Source organism: Diadema setosum, chromosome 2 (assembly GCF_964275005.1).
Source record: "Diadema setosum chromosome 2, eeDiaSeto1, whole genome shotgun sequence".
Classification (NCBI taxonomy): Eukaryota; Metazoa; Echinodermata; class Echinoidea; order Diadematoida; family Diadematidae; genus Diadema; species Diadema setosum.
In genome coordinates, this window is record NC_092686.1 from 26,433,205 (window position 1) to 26,450,572 (window position 17,368).

A 17,368-nucleotide genomic window follows, 5' to 3' on the forward strand; every position below is an offset into this window, starting at 1 on the left:
AAAGTATTTTTTCTCTGTGCAAGAACCATAATAAATTCCACGAAATCTACACATGGAGCTGTTGATTTATGATACATGATGTGAAATTATGAAAATCGTCTGGAATGTCCCTTTAAGACAATTGACTCTGAATCTCAAAGTACAATTCCATACCATGCTCAAGTTGATGGAAATACATAACCTGTAAATAGGTTCAAATAACACAAACAGCATGTTTAGACATTTCATCAATTTCAAACAAAGAATAAGACAGTTCAAAATGTTTAAGTTTAACACTATATTTTCAGTGAAAATCACACATATGCAACTAAGAGGCAATAATATAATCACATAATAGATTTCTATTTGATTTTTACTCACATTACAAAAATCATGTTTTTGTTGATTATTTACCAACTGTAACCTTTTTCTACTTTAAGTCATTGTTTTGAGCTTATACTACAGTAGTTTTATGCAGCTCGTGATATCAACAAATAAGGGAATTTGTGGAAGATTCATGTACCGGCCACTTGGACATTTCTGTAGGTTTGCACATGTTCACTACTATTGCCACTTCTTTGTAAAACCATAGATCCAGTCATGATATACCTTTATCATTCACTTTCTCAGATTTCAACTCGATTTATCAAAGCCAAGCATTGTGTCTAATATTATATTGAAGGCTTCCCCGTTCTACTCTGTAGGCAGCATAAGTACTGTATATGCCATTATTTTGCCAATATAAATTTTTGCGAATTAGGACTTTCCAATCATTTCATGAGTGGTTAGATTCGTGATCTTGGAGTGCAGCACTGAACAGAGAAATATATATTTTATTATGTGCACATCACATTCATATTGGGATCAGAGTCAATATTTTTGCATGTCTTTAAATTTGCAAATAGCACATGACTCTCGAAATTTGCAAAAATAAGAACCTTGCAAAATATTCTACATATACAGTACATCATCTACATTACCCAGTTCTTCAGCAATCTTTCGGTGCCATGGTTGCCTGCTTATTAACCCAATGAAGACTTGTCCTGAGTATAATCAGGCAGGTGTCTATGGGAAATGCCTGTTATAAAAATAGCATAATCAGCTCCTCCTCAATGGGTTAACCATTAACTGTATACGTCATATATTTCACGAGTGTGATATTTTGCAAATTGGCCTTCATACATGTAAGACATTTCACAAGTGGTTGAATTTATGATCAAGAACTACAATGTGAGAATAAGAAGTATTGGATCTCTTCTCAGGAAAATTTCTGGAGAATTGTTAATGTCTCAAATATAAGTCAGCTCACAAAATTTTGAAAAAGAAAAATGATGTGAAATATGTCACGTATGCATTTCTTGCTTCCTTCGAGGTCATGTGTTTGAAATCCCAATTCAACTCAAAACTGCATCTAGATGCCATGCTGTGGTGTTGGTTGCATGCTGTATGTCTTTAGTGCATAGTGCTTGCTTGGTGGTAACAGTCAGTTTCACTTCTGGCCCCCTTTTTTTTTTCTTTTTTTGTTTATTCGTGGGCACACTTTTCTCATAGTAGCCACGATTTTATCGGAGAGGCGACCACGAACATGAGGCAGCTGAGTGAGGGGCGAGCAAAGTTTGAGGTAAGTTGGTATTAATGTGGACGAATTTGAATGTTTGATCACTAAATCCCTATGAAAATGTAGGATAACATTATACAGCACAAAATGTTACAAGTTTCTGCCTCATAGCAATAGCCCATACTTAGTACTCCACATGTGTGTGTTGTTGTGTTTGTGATACGCACTTTTCTACTGTAAGGCAAGATATATTTGTGGCATGAAACTTTCGCGAATTGGAGCAGACAACCTTTTTCACGCCATGAAATGTTCGCAAATTGCCACTGGCATTCAATGCGTATATTGTAGACAAGAAATTTTCCATGCATTTTAAATTTTTTGACTCTTGCAGAATTGACAAAAATGTTTAAAATGCATGAGAACATGTCATGTTTTACAGTATATGCATTTATTTTACATACCAAAATAAGTGATTGCCTGTACCATGAAAATTGTATTGAGATCATTTTCTCATTTACTTTCAACTTAATTATTTATTTTGTTCTTACCCTTAAAATCTGCCAGGAAAAAGCAGTTTTGGATTCTTTTTCTTTCTTTTTTTTTCTTTTTTTTAACCAGATTAACCAAAATCCATTGTGTAATGGAACTCTAGACTGCTGGATTGATTATATAGACACCAAATCTCAGCCTTGCACATTAGGTGAGGTCAGACTGGCATAAGATTAAGAAGTTTAAGATTGCGAAGTTTGGGCCATTGGTACCCGCACAAAAAAGAGTGTGCCGTCCGATGGCTAGTGATTGTGACGTAACAATGCACATCTGTACATGACAAAGGCCTTGCACTTTGGAGACACTGCCTGCAAACAGATCGAGAAGTTTTGCGGGAAGTTTTGCGGGGTGTTTGCGGTCACACTGGCAAAACTTCGAGATCTTAAAGATCGCAATGTTAAACTTCTCGATCTTTTGCCAGTCTGACCGTGCCTATTATCTCACCTAGATGTCAAAATCATACTACCTCTTTCATTTTTGTTCCCCTCACAATAATTGTTTGAGAAAAGTTAAAGTGCACAATCTTTGCTTTCAAGTGTTATGCATTTCTTTACCCTATCTGTGTCAGGGACTTTGGACACTGTGTTCAATTCTGTCTGGTTTTCTGCACCAATCAGCACTCAAAGCACTCATAGGGTTAAGATATGTGACCCTGTATCACAAACCCAACAAAAAGTTGCCACACATGGATTTTTTCAGTTAAGGGCAGATTCTGAAAGAGAAAACTTTAAGCCTTTAAATGGTGTGTACATCGACACAAATGGGCTCTCGTGAACTATTCAAATATTGGAAAAAAATACACATTCTGGAAAAGTTTGTAGTGAGAAAAGAGGGTCTAAAGTATAGGGTCTATTGAAACACTTTATCTTACCAAGCGGTGCTAGCTGTGCAATGAGACAAAAGCAGGATGTAAAACACCACAGCAACAATGAAGGGATTATCAGATTAAGCTGAAATGAAGCCTGCCATATCAAAATGTTCCATCCTAGACTGATACCAACTTTCAGAGCAGTAGCGTTTTCTTTTCAAAAGTGATTAGAGTTAAAAGTGAAGAGTGTGTAAAGGATTATTTAAGAGATGAAAAGGAGTCTCTGAGACATACCTATTCTACAAAAAAAGTGTTTTAGAAAAATTGATAAAAAGTACACAATTTCCCATTTGTTTTATGACCCTATACTTAAGAATAATGTAGAAGAAGAATTGCTCGTTCAGAAAATATGAAAAACTTGAGATTGACTTGGTTGACCCATTTCACCTGCTTTGAGTCCTCATGTAATATCAGGGGGTACAACTTTTTGTTGGTTTTGTGATGCATAGTCACATCTATACCCCTCTTCAAGTACTGCAGTTCTCTTCATCCCACTAGTGTCTTACCAGTCCACAGTCGCAAGTTTGAAATTTTTGCTGTTGATATTGTTGAATAGATCTTAAACAATTTGGACTACTTGGCCAAATTCTCAAACATGGTTTACATTTAGAACACCGTTACAAGAGCATTTACCAAGTGGCAGACTAAAAGAGCTGTGGTCTATTCAACACAGGCTAAATGAATCACCAAAACCCACAAAAGTTGGACTGACAATGCGTAGACTTGCTATGACTTGTGTCTAACCAGAGGATGTTGCAAGATTGCAATAAATCATTCAGATTATGAGACTAGGACCCTGTTTACAAAGGCCAAATGCAGTACCAAAATCAGCCGCACATTTGGCCAAGCTCTGGAGGTAGTCTCGGCCGCGGCTCGGCCCGGGCTCGGTCCGGCCTTTTCTCACTGTAAACGCAAACTGGGCCAAATGCGGTACCAAATTGTGACCGGTGCACTCCCAACAATAGTCGTTTGGTTACAAGCAGAGCGCCGTTACGACAAAATATTGAAAGCTTTTAATTAAAAGCCCGGGCTGAGCCCTCCACTGTAAACGAACAAAATTGCGGGACTGAGTACTGCAATTGAGGCGGGCTTGACCCAGCCCTGCACTGTATACGGGGTCTAACAGATACACATTTGTGTCAAACCCATTGGGTAAAACTGAACACAAGCACTGAAGCATGTTAGCACATCAAAGCAGATTTAATTCATGGTGCAATAGATAGTTACAGCCACTGCAGTGACCATGAAGTCTGTTTAATCCTCTCTTTCCACAATCAGTAAAAGACCAGGAAGCGCAGACTTAAAGGGGAAAGACTACCCTATGCAAAATAAGTTGACCAAATTCTGATGAAAAATAAGAAAGTTCTGAAATTTGGAAGGTGTGACTAATCACGCAGAAATTAACTACTCTGTAATGTAGCATGTGAGCTCACCTTCCATTTTTCTTGTGCATGAAATGTTTCAAAACCTCTCTCTTTTTTATTTCTTATTAATGATAGATATTTTTTCTTCAAAGAGAGGTTGTATAGAAAAATATTCAGAGTGACTGTACTAGGGTGCACACTACATTGGAAATTTACTTAATATGAAATGAAAATATTTTATGGAACAAAGCATATGGATGAGCTCATGTGCAGGCGACATCACAAAATTGACAATTTGTGTTTGATTTACCGCACTACTTGCAGAAGCAATTATGTTTTTTTAGTTTTTATCAGAATTTGCTCAAATTTTTACTGTCCTGTTCGTTTATTTTTCTGCTTCTATTTACACAAGCAAATTTTCAGGATGGACTTCCCCTGTAATGGTACCACCAGTTTTGTTTGCTTCAATGTGTGTTTGTGTACAATACAATAGAAAAAGACAGAATTGTGCTTCATGTTATTTTGGCACAAGTTACTCTTGATGAGTACAAAGTGTAAGTTCTATGCTGCCCGACCATTTCTTTCCAGTGGCTAAACAAGACAGTGTGGGGAAACACTTCCTGGCAAGATTTGCATGTTTTGAAACTGATATAACAATGGTCAGATGATATTGGGGATGGTCCTGCTTGGAAGACCGTGTTTGACTTACAAGTGTGAATGGGTCCAGCCTTTTTGATGGCTATTAATAAAGGCACCTCATCAAAATGCTTTTTGGCAAGATTTATGTGTTTCATACTGTAAATGTGGATATTTTCGCGTGACTAATTTTTCGCGTTTGGCTGGGTAAAAAGAGTTTCGCATGTTTTTAATTCCGCGGAATTGAGGCATCAACTACTGGAACATATGGCACGGAAAAATATTTGCATGCTTTTATTTTTGCGCTAGCTTCTGGTGGCGTGAAATGCACGAAAATTGCAACACCGTGAAAATTTCCACTTTTACAGTAACTGACATAGCATAGTGGCAGTCCTGCTGGGAAGATCATGCTTAATTTGCAAGAGTGAATGGGTCCAGTCTTGACTGAGCATTCCCCACTTGTTGCTCCGTCCCACAGCTCATCAACCCCAAGAAGAAGGCCAAGAAAAAGAGTTACAAGAACTCGGGAACCATCGAGCTGCTCAACTGTGTGATCCAGAAAAAGCACAGCTTCCTTGATTTTATCACCGGCGGCATGCAGCTGAACTTCACAGTAGCTATTGACTTCACAGCTTCAAATGGTAAGCAGGAAAGATGTGTCATCAGGATTCTGTGAATTCTGAGACTTCTGTCACTGTTCGTTGAGGGCAGCAGACAATTTGTGGCACTGGGCGCAGCCATTAGCTCAAATTGCAGTGTCCCAGCCTACCGGGACACCGCAGGAATGGCGCTGCCCATGCCGATAATACACGACACAGAATCGGTCTATGGTGGATGGAAAAGAAAAGCATCCAAGGCATTCTTGTTTCATACTCTTTCTGTACGTATGTGTGCATCACTCTGCATTCGTACTTTAACTCTTGTGTGCCATGGTGTAAACCTACTGTGTCCCACATTATTCTGAGACAGTAACGTAGTCATGCTTTGGGAAAACATTCTGTTTTTCAAACCTATGTAACTTTTATAGTTTTGTGTTTAACCGTGGACATGTCATGAGCAAAGTTGTAGAAAAAATGCCAAACTTTGCTCTGATGTAAAAATTGTATGACAAATCTATGTTTGTTTGTTTTTTCTTTCAAATGACCAGTAGCTACATTATTGTAGAATCATGACTTTTGGACACCAATCAGTGACAGAAACCTGGAATTTACTCACAAATCCAGGAGGGAAACGGTTTCATGGCACTGTGGCATTTGGTGATTTATCGATTGGTTTGGGCGGGTTTGTGCGCTTGAGCAGAATATGCGAACATGGCACACCGTCAACTGAGTCAGGCGTGCGACAGTAGCACATAAAGAAATATAATGTTGTGGGACGTCACCCTTAAATTGTATTGAAAGCATCTCTTTATTAAAAATTATTGATATCACAGTAAAATATGTCACAGAAGAGGCAAGCTGTAGACAAAATTGTATCACAACAACAGTGGTTCATTGAATATTCAAACTGATACTTGTTCAGAAACATCACATCTTGTATACTATCTTGTCCTACATACTCATATTCACGTCACCAACTCTTCTGCTTCTATCAGTGGTATATTATTAGAGTTAGGGTTAGCCATGTCTAAAGTACCTCTACACCACTGAGCATCGTATTCATGACTTACAACATTTTGTGCTTGCAGGAAATCCTGGTCACACCAACTCGCTCCACTACATCAATCCCTATGCACCCAACCACTACGAGCAGGCCATCACGGCTGTCGGCGAGATCATCCAGGACTACGACTCCGACAAGCTCTTCCCCGTGCTCGGCTTTGGGGCCAAGATCCCGCCAGCAGGACAGGTCTCTCATGAATTCCCAGTGGTACGTCTTCCTATCACTGAGACTGCAGCTGTTCATAGATTTGTGGCGCAGCAAAATTTCTGTTATTTTTGTTCGTGCCATGACTTGGGGACATTATTTGAAATACTCTTCTGTAAGATCAACATTACAAGCTGCCCCTTATGTCCTGTTTTCGAAAATTGTGATCCAATCTTCAAGGATATCAATAAAGTAAAAGGGAGGAGATTTTTGCCTCTTGTTAAATGTTGATTTATGAGTCTAGATTTTGTGAGATAAAGACACTTGAATCAAAAATATTGCTGCAGAATATCATGAAAAAAGAACAAAGACAAGGTCAATGTGCGAGTGTTTGTAACATGACTACACCAAAGGTCTTTCTTCAAGGTTAAAGAAAATGTACCACAGTATAAACTCCAAGTTAGACTTAGCATTTCTTCTTCCCTTTCAATGTGTTTTTTTTTAATATATATATGTAGAGATAGATAGAAAGATAAATAGATAGATAGATAGATAGTATAGATGGATAGATAGATAGATAGATACATGTAGATAGACAGAGATACAGACATATAGATATAGATAATGAGTACATTATGTGTATGAGTATAAAGTGACAGGTTAAGTAAATGTGACATCAGTGGACATCGCTGTAATCGCATTAAACAGGTTTAGTAGTGACAGAAATATCCATTGGTGTCACATCCTTTTAGTTGTCACTACACACAAAATTCATTTATTATTATTATTATCATTATTATTATTATTATTATTATTATTATTATTATTATTATTATTATTATTATTATTATCATTATTATTATTATTATTATTATTATTATTATTATTATTATTATTATTATTATTATTATTATTATTTAGTTCTCCCATTCTGTCATTATCTATTCATCTGATAGTAGATAATTAGCATTAGCCACCGCTTCACCCTTTCCCCCCATATATGTTTGAATTTTGTATCATTTATATCCACAGAACTTCAATGCTCAGAATCCATTTTGCCTCGGGCTGACAGGAATCCTCCAAGCCTACAAGGCCTGCATTGCACAGGTCCAGCTCTATGGCCCCACCAACTTCTCGCCGGTCATCAACCATGTGGCCAGGTGAGTGGTTCTCTTGGGAAGGCATCTACGTGTATGCTGCCACCCAGAAGCATTCATGGCATGAAACTTTTGCAAATTGAAGCAGACAGAATTTTTCGCAGCATAAAACTTTCTTGAATTGCCACTGGCATCAATGCATTGTGTAGACAAACACTTTCACTTGCATTTTACTTTTGCAAATCTTAAGCTCCTTTGCCAACACAAGCATTCTTTTGTGGTTTAACATATTTATGTATATTCAAGTCATGTTCAACTGAGATGAAAGCCATAAGCAGCCCATCATATGTGGTAGCACTTCTGTTGCATGTCATTCAAATCTCCACCAGTGTTGGTCAGAAAACTGCTTCTGATATCAAGACAAGTTCAGTTTGAATTATATGCCACATTAACAGCACTTGTCATTGCAGAGAGAAATGTGAAAATTCTGTGAATTCCTGTTTTTGCATTGAGATATGTATGGTTGTTAACTATTTGCTGTCTGATGAAGGGAGCCTATTTGACAAGTTACTGTCACAGTAAGACATCCAGGCCTATCGTTTTGTGTATTCACTTTCAGCCATTAATGTCGTACATGCACATCTTAGACCAATTCACCTGTTATGTCTAACCAAAAGAACAGGTGCGTTTTTTTTTTTTTTTTTTTTGGGGGGGGGGGGAAGGGGAGGGGAACACACTGAAAACTACACAACGGCTCAGAGATAAAGCCAACCATGACCATATCTGTCCATCGAGACTGTGTGGTAATACTGCTCAGTGCTACAATTCTCGGTATCGCCAATACCTAGGTGCCGTGTGCAGAGCAGCGTTTTAGATGCATTGTGGGATAGCTCAGGGGACAAACTTGCCCCGGTTTTGGCTGCACATGCACTCAGATCACGCTCTGTCTTTATCCAGAGGTATTTTTTGTTGAAGATTTCTTCGCTTTCCATCATGTGACCAGCACATTGAAGCCTTGCAGTTGTGAATCATCACTCTAGTGACCGCAAATCAGTAAAACTTCGAAACTTTCAGCTCTTTTAAGCTGAATTATAGCCAAGAAAAAAAGGGGCAACAACAGAAAAGCAGACAAATAACTCCATTGAATCGTATGGGAACTGCGACTCGCGCGAGACAACCGGAAGCAAACAAGGGGCACCAAAGAATCCCACAGTGCATCTGTGACAGAGCTCCCCAGCATGCGCAGAAATTTTCTGCGCATTGGCAGTACCGAGAATTGTATGTACTAGATATCAAACATCGACTGTCGCAAAAGATACTAGTATTGAATCATGTCTGAATGCCTTGTCTCCCCAGGTTTGCTCAACAGTACCCGGACGGCTCCAACTACTTTGTCCTTCTGATCATCACAGACGGTGTCATTTCAGACATGGAGATGACCAAGATGGCCGTCATCAATGTGAGTAGGATATGGAAATGTTTATCATCGGCCAGCCTCGACTCTATATCTGGAAAACTGAAATACCTAGACAAATCAACAACTCGACACAATCTTTTGGATAGGTCTGAAGCAGCTACACTATACAGACCCAACACACTGGTTACAATCTGTGTGTTTCTTGCCAGAGACCACATTAGATGGTTTTAATCCAATTTAATGTGATAGTTTGTGTTTTTGTCTCATAAAGTGAATAATTGCTTCACATTGCAAAAGCATAAACAAATACTGTAGCTTGGATAGCTACAGTAATGTAGTAGAGTGCTTTGCTTGTTGGAAAATGTGTATGTCACTAAATTTTGACTTAAGCTGACCCCACTCGGATGCCCTTGTACAACTAGTATGTAACAAAATATTTTGCAAGCCCAGCCAACACTGTTTTCATATCTCATGTCCAATATATATTTTGCATAGTTCATTGGCACATGCCATTAACCATGGAAATATAATATGTGTATCGCTTGACTGCTTTTGCACAGGCAGATTACCAGCTTGTCCATTTTTTTGTCGATTGGCAAAAAGAATGTCATTTTGGGGCATTGAAGGTTCTCAGAGAATAACTGAAGGAACAGGTTAACAAGGGTGTACAGCTGTGTTTGAGATTAGGCTCTTGTTCATTGTCCCACATTCATGCATGGGCGTTTCATTTTGTATTTGCATAATTCATTGCCCTGTAGCTGTAATAAAGTAAAAGAGATTACAATGTTATATTTTAGTTTTGTTTGTCAATCATTTTGTGCAGAGGTAAAAGTGCATATACAACGATTATGCAGGAAATCACTCTTGGTACATATTTCTATATGATTTCTCATCCATTTTCATTTTTTCTAGGCGAGCAAGCTACCCATGTCCATCATCATTGTCGGTGTAGGACCTGCAGAGTTTGATGGTGAGTGTGTCTCCTTATTTACCCCGACTGCAAGGCAGACCTGAGACCACATCATGCATACACTCTAGTGCATTTAGCAAAACCTCTGAAATAGTAGAATTGTTCCCAATCATGAAAGTCAACAGACCCATAATTTGATTGTTTTTTTGTTGTTGTTGTTATTGTTGTTGTTTGTTGTTGTTGTTGTTGTTGTTGTTGTTGTTGTGCATAACTTAAATTGCATTCATTTGTTTTATATGGAAAAGAATACATACATCAAAGATTAATCACTAATATATTTTTCCGGTGTATATGCAGAAAATTGGACTCACTACTTTGGTTAACAATTGATCTTATAGACTATTCCAAGATTGAATCTTTTTGAAAACCTCTTTCAAGAGAGAGCGAGAGAGATAGCAAAAAAAAAAAATATAATAATAATAATGATAATAATAATTGAATAGAAAGGAGTAAGAAACATTCAATTTTTCATCAAATGATTCATATGGATGTATTATGCAACTCTGCCACCCCAAATGTCACATTTCATCTTCTTTTTAAACTGAACAGAGAAATTGCATCTGCTGTGTTCAGTCAAAAGTCACATTTCAAAAACATATTCTGTTTCCTCCTGAATTCCCCCTGTTTAGCTATGGAAGAGTTGGATGCAGATAAGCAGGCTCTGTCATATAGAGGCAGCGTGGCCCAGAGAGATATCGTACAGGTGAGGAAGACTTACACAGAGATGCCGACCATTACTAATGTACAGTACTACAGTGGGTTCCCATTATAATGAATATGATTTTTAAAAAAATGAAATAAAAATCTTGTTTCAACAGAGTGAAAATTCAGATCCCAAAATTGTTATCTAAGTATCTTTTACTTTATCATTCAGCTATTACAAAATTTTGATTTAATGAAAGAAAACTGCAGGTCCTGGGGACTTCGATATAATGGGAGTCACCTGTACTTTGTGCGTTTTTCGCCAAAACTGCTGTAAGTTGGTTTCATGGAAAATGATTTTTTTCCCAAATTTTATTATGACACATGTTTACTGCAGGAAAGGGAAAAAAAAAACAAATATATATATATATATATATATATATATATTTTTTTTTTTTTTTTTTTTTTTTTTTGACCAAAGATATGCCTTTCCTTCCTCATCTAACTAAGATTAAAGAGTACCAGTAAAGAATTCCTGTAAAAGTGCTATGCTCTGTTAGAGGAGATTTCTTCCTTTTCATTCTGGGTACACCTAAAAGATTTGTAGGAAGCCGTATACTATTACATATGTTACTTCAACAGCAATATACATCATTTTGATTTGTGTCTTTAGACTGTCTTTACCATACTGAGATAACATTTTCTGTGCATTTTCTGCACCATATTTGTTAAATGTTTTCCTTGTTTTGAGGTATGAGTCAAAATGAGAAATTAATGTCAATAAACAGATTGATTATAAATGCATCTGGACCTTTGCATGTATTGCAGGTAATGCTGACCAACTGGGCAGTGAAATATGCATGATTTTAGTGAAATATCTGGTCTTTTGTTAATGAGATATATGAATATCTCACATAACGATTTTACTGTGTGTAAACAGTACAATTACAAATTATAAATAACTGCTGCCGTCAGTAAACTTCAGGACAATAATGTTTCACAAGGGAGAGAACTATTGCAATATTCCAGTGAAAAATAAGTGAAAAATTTTACCCTTCAAATTATCCCATTAATGTTCCTGACATATCCTAAGCTTATAATTGTAAGCCATTTCCTCCTCCCCCCCCCCCCCCACCCACCATGCCTGACTGTTCGTTCTGTTCATGGAATGTTGAAAATCAGCTGCTAAGTTTAGACAAATTGGCAGTAGTACATGAATGACAAAATTTGGAAAATGCAGCCATGTTTGAAAGTTGTCGTATCAATGCCCCTCTCCCCTGCCCCCTTGAAAGCATTCTAAGTGTCAAATCAACTCTTCTACACCGTCCCCCAGTTTGTTCCGTTCCGGGAATACATCAGCTCTTCGGGTGGTAACACGGACATGAGCCAGGCAAGGCTTGCTAAGGACGTGCTAGCTGAAGTACCAGGTCAGGTGACTGGCTTCATGGAAAGCAAAGGGATTTCGCCCAGTACTAGCCCCGCCCCTCACCAGTCACTCAACACAGCCCTACCTTCAGCCCCACCGCCTGCTGTGTAGAGCAGTCTCCGAAATCTGCCTGTGTTTTACACATTCATGTGAACCAAAAACACAATGCTGATAGTACTATTCATGTATGAAATAATGTCTTTTTTTTTTTGTATGTGTGTGTGTTTGTTTGTTTGTTTGTTTGTTTTTTATTGTGGCTTTTACAATATGTGAATATCCTGTACATTTAGACACAGTAGGTCTTCGCATTATCAAAAGCAACAAAAGAAACTATATAAAATTGAAAACTAGTCTGCTGATGTAAATGGTAGTGGGGGTTCCACTTCACCTAGATATGATGCATCACATGTTACTCCGGGGTACCGTAGTACCCCGGGGTACCACGTTGTGTAGCACCACCTCACGTCCACTTGAGGACAGCCGCAGAGAAATGCATGCACTGTGTGTGCGTCTACAGTCATTCCCATGCCACTGCATGTGATACTATGCATGCATGGTATGCTGTGCTAGCAATATAGCGTGTGCTTCAGTGCAGTGCAGTGCAGTGGCTAGCGCGCTCTAGCTCCAGCACCAAAATAATTTCCCACTTTTTGGCACCCAGGGTACAACCTTTTTAAAAAAAATAATTATTCAACAAAATGGCTGATTTTTATTTGGTACCCCGGGATACCATTTATGTCATCAATGCACAGCATTTGTTAATTTAGTACATTCATCATACCTGCCACAGCACTGACAAGAATGATGAGTTATATTTTGTAGCTTGTTTTCTGGCTGTCGCCATGGCAGCTGTTAGTATGGTAAACTGCATTTGTGACCCTGCACCACAAAACAGACAAAAAAGTCGCCAGACATGGATTTTTAGTTAAGGGTAGATTCTGAAAGAACAGACTCTAAGCTTTAAAATGATGTACAACTCAACTGAAATGGACTCCCCTAACCTATCTAAATATTGTAAAGAAAGCACATACTTTGGAAAAGTGTGAACCGAGAAAAGAGGCTCTGAAGTACAGGGTCTGTCTGTTTATTCAAGCACTTAATCTTTACCAACCATGCTAGCTGTGCAATGAACGAGACAAAAAAACAGGATGTAAACCACTGAGGCAACAACAATGAAGCGATTATCAGATTAAGTTGAAATTGAGCATGCCCTATTTACATATTCTGTCCATGATTAATGCCAACTTTCAAAGCAGTAGCCTTTTCCGTTCAAAAGTTATCAGACTTGAAAGTGAAGAGTATGCAAAGGGTTATCAAGAAATAGAAAGGGGCCTCTAAGACATCAGTCACATGCCTGTTCTCACTACTCTACAAAAAAGAGTTGTAGAAAAACTGTTGAAAATGCACTTTCCCTTTCATTTAATGATCCCAAACTTAACAATAATATAGAAGAAGGATAGTTCTTTCAGAAAATATGAAAAACTCAATATTGACTTGGTTGACCCGTTTCACCTTTTTTGAGTCCTCACATAAAATCAAGGGGTGCGACTTTTTGTTCGTTTTGTGATGCACGGTCACATTTGTGAATTTTGTGTGTTATTCAGTGAGCCCTGTGAAAACTATCACAGACATTTTTATTATATTACCGACCGTTTTTATCAAAATGAAGTGCAAAGCATTTTCTCCACTGTATTTTTGTACTAGAAGATGCTTTCCACTGATTTTTGTTTTTCTTTTGGTAAATTTGCCTTGAAAATAAAAAGAACCACATTAACTTAAGTTGCATGTTACAAGTTCTGGTAATTGTTTTGATATTTTACTGTTTATTCCATTGAAATACCATATGCCTACCTCTCTTCAGCATTTCCAGAGATGTACTTCTGTAAAATGCCACTGCCTCCATAAGATAGATTGACAGGTACTGTAATGTGGAACCAAAAACTAAAAAAGAAATAAAAGTGGAATGGTGCAGCTCTATATACAATTGTATGTATATAATGTAATCATAGTGGATAAACATAACTGTTAAGATATTTGGTATCAGGAGACAAGATTCAGTGTTTATTAGAGATTTTCAGTCACTCTTCTTCTCTTTACAAATTTTATGTCTGTTTTGATATGTAGTTTTAGAAAACTTCCAGAGAATACCATTATGCATCACTGTTAGACATTGATTTGTAATTCTTATAATAGTGACATGAATATACTCCACCCTCACACACACACACACAATAGATAGATAGATGGATAAATTTAAACATGCCTTTCTAGTGATAAGTCTTTGCAGTGGTCATATTTTTGTTTACTCTTTTAGACTACTAAGGAATATCAACATTTTGCAGAGTCAATCTATGTTCTATGCTTACCGAGCAAAGTTTGTGCACAGTCTTCATAGCTGTAATAAGTTCTTATGTAATTAATGAATATATTCATCACAGTACTTGCTCTCATATTGTGTCATAATGGCTAACATTGACACATGAGCACCTATCAGAGCCAGATGTGGTGTCTGCAACAAATTTGCTCTTTAACCCATTGAGGACGGACTGATTTTGCTACAACACGCATTTCCCATAGACACCTGCCCCAGTATACTCGAGACTCATCCTGAACACGTTAAAAATTGTTCTCCTTTTACTCTTTTTTTTTCTATCATAGTGTATCATACATCCTGTCCTTAAAAAACAAAAACAAAAAAACAATAACAGTTTGTTTTCTGACATTACATTAGGTGGAACTTCTTTGATACTTTTGTAATTTGTCTGGTGTGTTGTGAGTGGATGATTGTTATTAGATATAGATATTTCTATAATTTAATATTGTATATGGAATGATAATTGATGTCAAGTTTGGAGACTCCCAAACTTAATTTCACTCTGTTTTAACAAATTATGATCAAATCTCTGTGAAGACTTGTCAGTGCACTACTGTCATGAGTGAAGATATCAGTGTGATTAAATCAATGTCAATAAATAAGAATATTTATATACATGGTTGAGAATATCAGCATTTATAATATTTAGGTATGGTAAATACGGTAATAATGTTCAGCATTATGTGTGTGGATTGTATGGATGCCGGTAATTATGTAAATGAAGTACACATTGTACTGGATGTTGTCTTCTTGTATCAAAGAGCGTATGACCTGGTTTCAGCAAGCCCTCAAAGTTGCCAGATGTATCTCAAATAATTATGAAAACTTTCATTGTTCAAGCACTGGGTACAGAATTGCTTCCCTTTTAATGGCTTTTCCATCTTATGAATGATAGCCAGTATTGAGGATCAGAGGAGGGTTATGTGGTGTTAATTTGTGCCTACATGAGCACATATTATTCTCACATGAAATTCAGGGTGTGATAAAGGAAAAACCCCATTATGATAAGCTCATTTACAATGTGGTTCTGCTTTTAGAGACTTAAATTTGGTGATCTCGATTTTCCATTACTGTGTTTGTGGCTTGTCTCTTTCGTAGTATGTTTGCAATAATAAAGCGGTCATACATAAAGAGGTATTTGGTGGTTCCAGCAACCTCTTTATAATGGGGTATTCCCTGTGCCTAGATTTGCTAGGGCACTTGATAATGCTTGTCCACATGGAACAAAATTGTTTAACACCAGCAAGTGCCTGTTTGGTGTTTGGTTTAGGTGTAGAGCACTGCTTTGGTTCTGATCACACATACCTTCAGAGTTTTTTACATTTATAGGCATTTGCCAAGTGCAGTAACAATTTCCATTTAAAATTTGCTTCACACCAGTACTTGAATGACTTGACTGGTGATCCTTTCTGAGAGGTGTATGTGTGTAGGTATACCTGTCCCTCGAGCGGGAAATGTGGCAACAATCTACTGAAAATTGTCACCGTAGTATAATCACTGAATGGGCTTTCTTGATTCAATCTATTAAAAGGAAAAGGCATAGAGCTTAATATAACACTTTGCAGTCATATGTGTGATATGTAAAATAATTCAAATTATTAAATGCTACATGTATTATCACAGAATATATCAGATAGGACAATTCATGCAAGTTTTTGGCATGAAGAGATGGGACATGAAAGTTGAAGCAAAGCTGTAATTGCATTGGGATGTCAGGAAGGCACTGTTGTGGCAAAAATATTATGTGGTACAAAGGCTGCTACCGGTAATATATTTTTTACTTAATGCCGAGATGGAAATGTTAAGTACATGTACATGTAATTTTGGTTTGTTTGGTTTGCTTTTACCTAAGAAAGATGTCGTTTTAAGGGTATCACTGTCCTATGTGACCTCAGTTGGCTAATTGCTCTGTAAAGTTTTACATTACCATTTTCCAATCTGCCTTTGCCAAACACATTGGTACTCATGTTTTGTATCGTTACGCTATTGTGGTACTAAATTGCCAATCATAACATACCTTCCTCAGTTTGTTACCCTTTAAGCTATAATGACGTATGGCACATTCCTGTGTTATATACCATATGTCTTTGAAAAGTAGACATTTTATTATTATAGGAGCAAAGTTGGAACTTTGAACCTTTATAATAAGGGGGAAAATAATGTCTTCTTAACTAATAACATGACAGCTGTAAGAGGGCAAGTACTGATGAGCAAGCCCTTTGAATCCTACATCCAGAAAGCTGGAGGAGTTTGCAAAGATCACAAAGGAAGACTTGGTTACGGGTATGGAGTTAATAGAAACCTTGAGGATATTATTCCTCGATAGAATGGAAGTCTTGAATCCGAGCATAAAATCCCATGTTTGTTTGATTTGTCATGGTTTTATTTTATAATGAATTAGATTTACAATATTTATTTTGAAGCGATTGTTTGTGTGCAGAGAGAAGCTGCTCATAATTGAGACGAATTTGATGGCCAGTTGACCTTGTTATGAGATTCCATTATGCATGTATTTTCAATCATCTGGTGACATGGTGGTAGAATACCTAGAAGTTTACACATACCTTTAACTACTTGAATACAGGTTGAAGTAGTTTCAGTAGAATATAGGCAAGTATTTACTACGCTACACAAATATTGCAGTAGAATCATAGTTATTAAACAATATTGAGCTTTTAAAAA

At 37.3% G+C, this 17,368-nt stretch overlaps 1 protein-coding gene across 1 annotated transcript in view; it reads left to right on the forward strand.

Annotated features, from left to right (window-relative positions):
* The window catches only part of LOC140241310 (copine-8-like), a 36,685-nt gene extending 24,248 nt beyond the window's left edge, over window positions 1-12,437 (forward strand). The window contains exons 10-17 of the mRNA XM_072321045.1: window positions 1,531-1,600; window positions 5,433-5,595; window positions 6,642-6,823; window positions 7,793-7,920; window positions 9,214-9,316; window positions 10,187-10,244; window positions 10,874-10,947; window positions 12,220-12,437. Of these exons, the coding sequence (XP_072177146.1) occupies window positions 1,531-1,600; window positions 5,433-5,595; window positions 6,642-6,823; window positions 7,793-7,920; window positions 9,214-9,316; window positions 10,187-10,244; window positions 10,874-10,947; window positions 12,220-12,423 (982 nt within the window). The 3' untranslated portion in view covers window positions 12,424-12,437. The remainder of the gene's footprint in view (window positions 1-1,530; window positions 1,601-5,432; window positions 5,596-6,641; window positions 6,824-7,792; window positions 7,921-9,213; window positions 9,317-10,186; window positions 10,245-10,873; window positions 10,948-12,219) is intronic.
* The last annotated feature ends 4,931 nt before the right edge of the window (window positions 12,438-17,368 follow it).